The sequence below is a fragment of the Apteryx rowi genome, unplaced genomic scaffold (genome assembly GCF_003343035.1).
Source record: "Apteryx rowi isolate R43461 unplaced genomic scaffold, aptRow1 scaffold_170, whole genome shotgun sequence".
Classification (NCBI taxonomy): domain Eukaryota; kingdom Metazoa; phylum Chordata; class Aves; order Apterygiformes; family Apterygidae; genus Apteryx; species Apteryx rowi.
This window is the reverse complement of record NW_020447975.1, coordinates 238,188-248,763: the sequence shown is the minus strand read 5'-3', so window position 1 is coordinate 248,763 and position 10,576 is coordinate 238,188. Positions and strand designations below refer to the sequence as shown.

Sequence of the window (10,576 nt, the reverse complement as noted above, 5' to 3'; positions counted from 1 at the left end):
GCAGGTAGCACATGCCACATGCTTAAAGGGGCTTGTATGGGCCGTACAAGAGAGCGAGAAGCCGTGGAAGACTCACTGGATCTCTAAAAATAATAATTWAAAAAAAAAGCCCTTTTCCATAGCAGGAAACTGCGCTATTATCAAGCATTTGTGTAGGATGGGTTTTTTGGAGTAAGAGAAGTACAGCTGGCAAACTTGCTCCCTCCCTAGCCAGGGTCTGCTGCTGTGAAACCAAAACCACGGACGAGCAGGGCAGGGCCAGACTCCTGCGAGGCAAAGAGCAGTCACAAGCCCTCGTTAACAYGGGGGCAGACCCGGGAGCCAAGAGCTGTACCCCGAACAGAGCCTTTGGGCTGCACTGAACCTCTCTATGCATGACTGCAATTTGGCTTTGTACTGGGAAACTCGGTTTTTAACTGTTTTCCGAAAGCATGGCTTTTTGCTGGAGCTGTTAAAAGGCCTCCTCAGCAGCAGGAGCTGACCTCTGCTGCAAGCAGCCGCTCCAGTTCCCAGGCACTTAGCAACTGAACGCGCCCACTGAACGAACGTCCCCTTTGCACGCAGACAGGCCCGCGAGCCCAGGCTCGTGGCGATGCAGAAGCGACATCTGTTTAACCYTTGTCACCCAGGGGCTCCAGCGAGTTGCTTCTGGCTTGCAGAGCAGTTTTTCCTCATCTCTTGGAAACCTTCCAAAACCCTTAAATTGGTCACCCTTTGTAAGCAGGGAATGGCCCAGGTGTCATGCGAGGACTCTTCTTTTTGTAGTGCTAATTGTTTCAAAGCTTGCTTTGGAATTAATTACGTTTCTCTCAGAAAACTGCAGCAGTAGGACCCTTACTCCCCCCACCTCGTATTTACCAGTTTCCCCGTGAAGTCCTGTTCCCTGCTTAGCTCTGCTAAGACGCCAGCCCTCCCTCTCCCTTCTCCCTAAGCAGCAAGGTTTTGACCGAGCGCGAGTGTGCTGGGAGGAGGTGGGACTCAAGCCCTTAGGCTGCTGAAATATAACCAGTTTTGCCCACTGTGGACAATTTCATAGTTATTTCCTAGCATACAGCCTTGCCACGCTGAGAGCCAAGGGGCTTCTTTTCCCAGGTGTATATGTTTATACATGAACACTGGCTAAAGGTATTTAACAGCTTAACTTGCAGCCTCTTTTGGAAAAAACACRAAACGTTATTTCATAACAGCTCAGGAAAGCTTGAGCCTTGCGTGTCTGCTGTCAGAAACGCACGCTGGAAGAGCTCATCTCCTGCAAACGCTAAGTTTTTGGGTCACTTACCTCTTTCTGCTGCGTTTGCCTTTTAACCACACCTTAACTGAAGGGCCCCAATCCTGCCCAGACAAGGGCTGCGGCGTTGGAGCCTGCTCCTTCTCCAGACTGCCTGAACTATTCTTCCTGCACATTCCTACTTAAATGGAACATAAGTAGGATAAGCTTTACCTGGAACAGGCGAGATGATTGCTGTGGGAATACCTCTCCTTCAGGGAGGTGTGGCGGCCTCCCCGGCTTCCTAGTTCCGAGAATCCCTGGAGTTGTTTCTGGGGTGTTTTATTTTGTCTTGCTAGCTGGAACTGTCCTCAGACTGCCTAGAAAGTACTGCTGGGGCTGTGAAAGTGATAGGCCYATTTCACCCTCAAGTTTCCCAAATAAATACCCACTTCTGCACTTGCGGGCAGAAACGAGGACCCACAGCAGACCGCGTTGGAGGAAAACCTCCGCTTTTACCTACGGCTTCGAGTGCAGCACAGGCCCTTCCTGTTGTGCCCGTGATTTGCTGCTGGCAGAGCRAATCTGACCCGAAACGCCTCGGGAGAATCAAGCTATCCAAGATCACGTCCCAGTCACCACCCTGAGYGCTCTTGCTTTTAACGTTTTTAACCTTTATTTATACAGTATCCGACTAATCGTCGCAGCGATACGAAGGAGCTCCCGAGCGAGTCTTTGGCAGGCTGCGACACGCTGCTCGGCTCTCCAGCGCTCGTCCTCCAGCCGGTTGCCTTTCCTGCCTCCGCGGCGGCAGCGGCAGAGCCGTTAGCGCYGCGGGGAAGGGGGCTCCGGGCTGCCAGCCGCCGGCCCGCGCCGAGCACCCGCCGCCTCCGCAGGGACCCCGCGGCCTCTCCGCGGCTTCTCCTAAAGCAAGCGCTGCAAACGGCTCTGCAATGCAAAAGCTGGCGTCTGCACTAGCGGGAGCGGAAAACCACCTGGAAGAACGATCTACCCTCTCTCTCAACCACCTTCTTGAATTTAAATTCTCCCTCTTTAAAGACAAAAGAAAAAAAAAACTTCGCAAAGCCACACTGGTGCTGCCCGTGCAGTCCAGGAGCCGCTGTGCTAATGAAACAAGGTTCCTCAGCACCCAAGTGCCTCACCGCCCCCCCAGCCGCGCGGCTCGGCTGCCGGCAGTGCCGACCTCGCCGGAGCAGTGCCGGCCTTGCCGGAGCAGTGCCGGCAGCCGCTTTCCAGCCTTGTTTACGTCCCTCGTAGCAAACGAGCCATCGCGACCGTGCTGCTCTGCCTTGCGCGGTGCATGTAAATGAACGCACGCGAGCCGGGAACAGCGTGATCTTCATCAGAAACCTTCCCACCGAGCGGAGCGCATGGGGACGGCGAGCGCCGTCTAGTCTTAATAACGTAATGGCCTGGCTGTTTGCATTTCTGGCACTCTCGAGGAAGGCTTCTCCTTAGCTGATTTGATGGTGCTTTCTTGTACCTGAGCTATTCATGGACTTCAGAGCAAGGGCACAAGACTTTGGTGAAGGTCAGGCAGGCTTTCCAAGCCCAAGTAACTGTCAACATTATCCAATTATAGGGAAAGAGAGTGGCTGCAAGCTGCGCGAAGCAAAGGCTCTGCCTGGACTCTGCTGCAAGTCCCCACTGCTGCTTTAAATGATGCTTCCGTAAAACTTTGGCCCTTGTGATAGAAAAGCTATTCCTTCATCCTCCCRCCCCAGAGAGGCTCAGTGACTTGCTTGGCCACGTTTAGTGTTCTGGATCCTTTTGAAATGAGATTCGGGTACCTACAAAGAGGCAAATCCACTGGTTCRTAGCCAGATGCGACAACCAACAACCCCTGTTGAAAGTGGACTCCCAAAGCAGTGATGCTCTATAGCCTTATCCTGCATGTTCTCCCATTGTGGTGATTTAGGTAGGAGGTGTTAAATTCTTTCCCTATTTCTCTGCAGAGAAAAATACTGATTTTGGCCTTAGCTACCTTGACCAAGAGTCGCTTACAGTTGTCTTTAAAGATATCTTATGTCTCGGGAAGAATGAATCATGCTGAAACTTAGAACTCCGCAACAGCTACAGACCTAGGGCTGGTGAGAAACTCAAGCCTAGGAACGAGATGGCTGAGGATGTTCAGCCCACAAAACCAAGGGAGGAAGCCTACTGCAGGGTTACTCAAAAACAGAGACTTGCTTCATTAACCGGCCAGCTGCACAGAGCCCATCCTGATGGGCAGATTCCTGTCTCTCAGCTTTCCGGAGGTCACAACTGCTTTAGCTATTGATTTCAGCGTGCCGCTATACCCACATCAGCAGCAAGCTCGCAGGCTGGTCGGAGACCTGGGCTGGCAGGAGCTGTTTCAGCATCCGAGGAGGACTTCTGAGCTCGCGTTTGGCAGGCGGCAAAGGCAGCACCACCGCAGCCGCGCGGCCGCTCTCTGGAGCCTGCCAGCTGGAAGAAGGTGGTAGTTTGGCAGGTGGGACTGCATTGCTCTTTGGATACTACCTTCTCATTGCAGGCTTACCCTCATCTGTCCTTAATGGTACCCCAGTGACTTCTCATTTGTTGCTCTTGGGAGCAGACAAGCCTTGGAAAAAAAAAATCAAACGCCAGCGCCGGCTGCGAGGTTCGGGAGGCCCCAGGGGGATGCTGCACTGCGGTGAGACGTTTTGGAGCAGAGCAAGAAGCAGAAACAGCTCAGACAGGCACAGCGGAGCTACATGAAGCGGCAAAGCGGCTCGGCTTGCCGGCATCTGGGAGACGGCRGAGGGAAGGTGCCAGCGCAGTCCCGCGCCGTGCCGGTGCCGAGGCCCGCGCGCAGCTCCATCGCGCTCTGCAGGAGCGGACCAGACCATGGGAGGGACAAGATGCAGTTCTCCCACCAGCTGCTCCTCAGGGGTCACCTCCAGCCCTCTCASCCCTCYGGACCACGACCGAGCCCTTTGCTCCAGCAGGAGCAATTGGGCAGCTGGGAAGTTGGGAGAAGGTATTGCACTGCCTACAGCTCCCCGAAGGAGGACACCAGGTAGGTTTGAGCGCAGAACCAGCAATGCTTTCACAGTGACCAAAAAGACCGGGGGCACTTTGCTGCTTTTAAGTAGCTATTGCAACACGGCGGGCAAAGAAATAAGGTGATGCGAGACATGGGTGCAAAACCCACCCTTAGGGCTGCACCCCCAGGGGACGGTCTGCCGGGGCGGGGAGGAGCAACCCCGGCTGCAACGCCACCAGCCCTCCCACATCACGGCTGGAAGAGCTCTCCTCCTCCCCGAAACGGCCGCCCGGGGCCGAACGCTCCCCCCGAGGCCGCGGGTGAAGCAATCGCACAGCGTGACCCGGCGCTGCCGTGGCCATCGCCGCTCCCCGAGGYGAGCTGCTGCAGCGTTTCCTTCCGCGCGTTGGGCAACGGTATGGTGGCAGCGGGGTTAATGGCGTAAATTGTTTTAAAACGGGGTGGCAAGAACTTTCTCCTTTGACAGCCCAGGACACGGGTTAGCATCAGAAAGCCTCGAGTATGATAGCGCACGTAGCTCGGGAGCTGTAGGTATCAGTCCCCTTTTAACTGGAAAACTTCAAGATTGTTTTTCCGGCTGAGTGTCTCCTATTAACTCTCACTAGTGTTCCTCCAAATGTATTTTGACTCCTGTGTTATTTAGCTTGGCAGTTCCCACTTCCCCCTTGGAAGCGTTTGGTCTAGATAAAGTCCCTGTGTCACTTTTCCGCTATCAGTCGTTTGTTCACACTGTTGGTTTTGTTCCTTCCGCACAGGGCCAATAAAACTGGCGGAGACTTTTTGGTAAGGCGTTAGTGCTTTCTGTCGGGAATTTTTATTGTTTCCATTGCCCATGGACACTTTCCTCTTGCAAACATTTGCACGGAGAAGGTGGCATTAGCAGAGGCTGTGCCAGGCAGGCGCTATGACCCCACCAGCCTTCCAGAGAGGGAACTGCCTGCCCTCGCTTCAACCGTCTTTGCAAACCAGCAACCCTAACCCTACAACTACCAATTTTACTGTGATTTTTTCAGCTATGTTCAGCAGCTCCATGCTACTGGGCAATAGAGAAAGCAACGGGGTGTTTTCACCCTGAGCTGCTCCAGCCCCGTGGCCTTATGGCTGCTGCTGAACATCTGGCATGGCCACATCTGGCATGGCCACATCTGGCTGTGCTCAAGCACCAAATTCCCCTTTCAGCTTTTGAAAGCTCCTTCCCAGGAAAGGCTGGAGAAGTTGTATGCTGGGACGTCACTTTGGGTCAAAAAGCAACTGTGCTTCATTTTTTAAAAAATGGTATTTTGCTATGAAAGTGTCGAGATGCCAAAGGCGCGCTCCCGAGCGCGTAGTCAGAGCTCTTGAATCAAGTGGGTCCAAGTTCTACTAGTGCAGAACAGCCCGATGTAAAGGTGTTGGGCAACAGAGCGACCGCCCTAATCCTCAATAAGTTGTCCCGATGGGAAATCCCTAACTAATTGAAAAATACGGCGTCTTCCTGTCTGAATTTGCTTGTTTTTAGGTTTCAGAGAGCAGCTCTTGTTATATCTTCGTCTATAAATTAAGAGGTTCTTAATCATTGGAAACCTTTTCAAGTAGGCACTCGCAAGATGTTGGGAAACACGGAAGATTAACAATAATCCTAAAGATAGGAAGCGTAACAGGAGGCCAAGACACAACCTCTTCATCAGGCTCAAACACGGAGCAAAACATCCGGGAAGCAGAAAGTGGGTCAGGTTGATCCGGATGAGCACAGAACGATAGCGTTAATACAGAGAGGGAAAAAAACAAAATAGAAGAGCTACATGGCACCGAGAAATCACGCTATGAATATAGCTGAACAAGAAAGGAGCAATCGCCGCTGGCATCAGCGCGGGAAGGGCAAGACTTTAGCTTGGAGAGCCGCAACGGGGCGGCTCGGAAAGCCCTTCAGATTCATTAATTAATGTTTGCAAGGGGTCGAGGCTGGGTAGAGTCCCGCCGGGGCATTGGGTTGCCCAGGGATCACAGAARTGTCTAAACCTGGCCGAAAGCACCGTCGGCGAGGATGCAGAGCCCGGGCTGGGGCGGCCGGACGAAGGCACCAGGAACGCAGGAATAAAACAGGGTTTAGCTATTGCCCCAAATGGACCTTTCTGCTTGAAACAGCCCCCAGATGGTACGAGAGGAAACGTCAGGAAAAGCTTGAGCTGCTCCGGAAAGAGGGAGGTGGGAAGCCAAGGCGTAAGGAAGGCCTGGGAACGAGCGGATGCTCCCTCGGGAAGGCGGGCAGCGGCGGAGCCCGCGGCAAGGGCAGCCCCAGTGGCGCCACCGCCGCTGCGCGGGGACATCGCCCCTCGCCAAGCGCCACCGCGTCCCTGCTGATGCTCGCAGATATGCTAATCGCCTCGTTAATCACCGCCACCGGCGGCTGCAACGGGGCTCGTTTCACAGGGGCTTTGGGGAAACCTTGGCGCCTCTCTCACAAGAGGTAACTTAACCGAATAAATCCCGACGCACCGCGTTTGGATAAGGCCGGAACACGTAAATAAGTGCAAACGGGACTACGAGGTCTCTGTTCCGGACTGGGGTGGGCAGCAGAGATCTGGGAGCAAGCAGAGCTCGCAGGAGTAACAGAGCACCTGAGATTTGCTTAACTAGTGGTTTCTCCTTCCCAAAAAACCCAGCTTCATAGCGTAACGTAGCTGAGCAGGGAAACACAACCGAACACCCCGGGCTGCTTGGGAAAAGGCGCCGGCGTTACTCCGTCCCCACTCTCGCGCTCCCCGGGTGCCACCCCGGCACGCACCCGAAGCGGCAGAAATCCCCCCTTTCCCTTAGCGGCCCCAGGCCCCTTTTTCTGAACAGTATTTTAAACAAAAGCCGCTTTCCCAAGCACTCGGTTCTGCTAACGCTGCCAGGCGGCACCCGAAAACCAATGAACAGCAGCAGGAGAAGCAACACGAGCAACCACAAGACCAAGCAGCTCCAGCCCTGCTACCAAACTACAACACGCTGCTCAGCAGCGGAAAAGGAATGAAACGGAACCACGGTGCCTCTTTCCAACCCGGCACCTTCACCGTTACGGCAGCACTGGTGCAAACACGGACTAGAGCAAAGGGGGATGTGTTTTACCTGCAAAGCCACCTCTGAACTCAGGGCYGGTTCTGGTGTCCACAGCCACGTTGCATGCAGCCATCCCAGCAAAGAGCCTCCTCCAGCCCCACAGCTGGGGACAACTTCCCTCATCACCTCCCCGGTGCAGCCCCGGCTTTTGCTGCCGGCTGGTGCAAAGGGCTGAGCCCAGCACGGCTGCCTCCACCCCCTCGTTTGCAGCAGCCCCCAATTGCTAATTGCAGAAAACACCCTGCAGCTGCCAGAAAGGGGAGATCCCGACCCTCGGGTCTGGAGCAAACCCTTCCCTGCACGGGGCCGCGGATGCAGCAGCCCTCGGTCCCCGCAGCCGGCGCAGGTCAGGAGCTCTCGGTGGTGGCATCAGCCAGGGCTTTCTGTTGGTTCCCGCCTGAAAAAAAAAAAAAACTGGGCCACTCGCAAGGGCTGGTATCTTGAAAACATTTTATTTCATCACTATTCTGTGGTAGCATAAATAAGAGCTGGCGACAGCACATCGAACGTGAAGACGGGAGAGCGGTGGGTGCTGGGCACAATGTAAACCGACGGCGAGGAGAAACCGTCGCACCGACGGTGCTAGGCAGCTTAACAGCTTGATTTACGTGAAAATATACACAGATAGATAGATATATATAGGCAAACTAGCAGTATTTGGTGTCTTTCCCCGTGTGGCAGGCCTAATTCACAGGAACGCGATTGTACGCACCTAGGGTCTTTTTACGTATTTATGTATTAAAAGATGATACGCCTATGTGCACAGGTGCATGCACATACACACGCGCCCCTCCGGGAGCAACTCCCTTCCGCGGGTTTCAGCCTAAAACCGGACCCGAAGATGCTCTGGCGGTGACGGGCTGCGGGTGCCCGTCGCGGTGCAGCAGCGAGGGGCCTTCGGAGCCAGCAAAGGGCTTTCCCGGGCCGGCTCCCGACCGGGCGGGAGGATTAACTTGCAACCCGAGTTAATCCGCAATGCCGTCCGCTTTCTCGGCGAGAGCGCTTGCAAATTTAAGCCCTTTCTGGAAACATGCTAGTTGAGCGAATCCACTTCCAGTTTTGTACCCAGGGGCATCTGCTGTCACGCTTTGCATAGGAAAAAAGTTAATAGCGATAAACCATCTTCACTTGCTCAAGGACACGCTGCGTTCTCCCTTGTCGGGGTTTAGTCGAAGCGGCGCCCGACGCGTTAGTGCCGTACGGAGGATACGGTGCTCTTCTACTTACTCCAAGGAAAACGCCGGGGGGCAAATCCCGCCCCAGCTTCCGTTCATGCAGTAGCTTTCAGCTTTAGTGCAGAGGCCTTTTTTAGTGCTAGACAAGACTACAAGGACACATTTCCAGTTAGCATGTGGGCTCTTGGCAGGTCACTCGACTTCTGGCTCATGTTCTGTGTAAGTGGATACAACAAAATTAAAGAGCGAGTATAAACAGAGAAAGTTCATTTATAAAATGTCCCGGGAAGTTAATTATTCTTCGGGCTGTTACGTAAGTTTTTTAACTCCAACTGTAGCTGCCGGATCCGTATGTCTTTCTGCGAGAGCTCGTCCTTCAGCCGCCGGATCTCGTCTTGCTGCCGGAAGAACATGCGGAGCAGCTTGGGAGAAAGGAGACAGAGGTGTCGGGACCGCGCTGCCCTTCCCGACGGCCCTCCCGGAGCCGTGCGGCGCCGTTCCCGTTCCCGGTTCCCGGCTCGGTCTGCGCTGCCGGCTGCTTGCTCCGGTTTAATTTTCACCCTCCAGCTCGGTGGTGTTGGCTACGCCCGTCCGGGACGCGCGGCTGTAGGAACCGCCCTCCCTCGCGGACCGAGGTGTTCCAAGAGGGAGGGTTTTAAGCAGGATTTTTAGCAGCCTAACGCTGCTCGCTCTTCTGGGGCATCCTGCAGCTCATCTGCAGCAGGACGCCTCGCGCCGGAGGGAAACGCGCCGCGTGGATTTTTCAGGTTGGGAATAAGAGCAGAGACGCGGCACCGGCGCTCGGCAGCAGCTCCGGGGGCTGCAGACCTCGGCGGGTCCGTGCGGAGCCGGTGGCAATGCCGGGGCCRGCGCATCCCCCCGCCCCGCTTACCTCGTTCTCCGTCCGGGGCGGCACGTTCTCCAGCAGGTCTATGCCGTTCACCACGACGCTCTTCTTCTCGCGCGCCGGCGCCTTGAAGACGATTTTGGACGTCTTCTTGTAGCCCTCCTTCAGCGACATCAGGATGGGGTCTGGGGGGAGGCGGGCGGCGGGTCAGCGCGCGGCCCCGGGCCCCCGTCCCGCCGGCGCCCTGCCGGACCCCGGCGCCTCCCCGGCCCCGCGCTACCTCGGTTCATCCCGCTCAGCCACTCGTCCGGCGTCAGCGCCGGCTCCGTACCCGGCGTCATCGGGTAGATGTCCTCCTGGTACGTCTCCGACTGGAAGCACGGGGAAAGAGAATAGCGGCGACGGAAGCAACGCAGAAACGCGGCGTTTCCCGAGGCCCCGGGGTAAAGATTCGCGAGCGAAAACTTTGCGACCCGCGGACGCCCCTCGCCCCGTCCCCGTCCCYGTCCCCGTCCCCGCGGCACTCACCCGCCGCGGCACGATCATGGAGATGGGCTCGATGAGCCCCTTGAGGGTGACGAGCTTGTAGAAGCGGAAGACCTCGCAGGCCGACACGTCCAGCCCGTGCTTCGGCATCACCCCTGCGGCAGGAGGAAAAATTGCAGGAATTGCAGTCGTTCGGGAAAGTTTCGAGGGCCAGAACGGCAGGAACCGCAGGGGCGCTGGGGAGGTTCTGCGGCACGCGGGGCGGGTAAGCGTCCGCGCYGTCGCAGCGGAGCACGGGGCGCCGYGGAGAGCCGGGCTGCGTCCCTCYGCGCAGAGCACGGCGCAGGAAAGACCAAATCCCGGCAGTGCAAACCTGGGAATCTGGATTAACTCCCCAGCGAGTCCCAACAGCGCGGGACAGAGCCGAGGGGGGGAGAGCGCCGAGCCGGCGGCAGGGGGCTGGCGATGCACCGCGCGTCCGTCTGCGACCCTTAACGAAACCCTCCCGCCCTCCTCCGCCTTTTCCGTGCCCTCGGCCGGATCCTCACCCAGGCCCTTCTGCGGCGCCGGGGAGCGAAACTCCATGAGGTAACTCAGGTAGGGCTTCTCCGAGCCGATCTCGTAGTAGCGGATGTTGCCGTCCCCCTGCGGCGCGGGAGGGAGGGAAGGGTCAGTGCYGCCCGGCGGCAGGGCTGGTGCTGCCGCTCCGGCAGGCTCCGACGGCTCCCGGCTGCAGCGCCGGCGGGCCG

General features: G+C 56.4%; 1 protein-coding gene across 1 annotated transcript in view; it reads right to left on the bottom strand.

Annotated features, from left to right (window-relative positions):
* Nucleotides 1–7,722: 7,722 nt before the first annotated feature.
* The window catches only part of CORO2B (coronin 2B), a 31,248-nt gene continuing 28,394 nt past the window's right edge, over nucleotides 7,723–10,576 (bottom strand). Inside the window, exons 8-12 of the mRNA XM_026060719.1 lie at nucleotides 10,376–10,472; nucleotides 9,870–9,982; nucleotides 9,622–9,712; nucleotides 9,387–9,526; nucleotides 7,723–8,916 (exon numbers count right to left, since the gene is read on the bottom strand). Coding sequence (XP_025916504.1) covers nucleotides 8,785–8,916; nucleotides 9,387–9,526; nucleotides 9,622–9,712; nucleotides 9,870–9,982; nucleotides 10,376–10,472 — 573 coding nt within the window. The 3' untranslated portion in view covers nucleotides 7,723–8,784. The remainder of the gene's footprint in view (nucleotides 8,917–9,386; nucleotides 9,527–9,621; nucleotides 9,713–9,869; nucleotides 9,983–10,375; nucleotides 10,473–10,576) is intronic.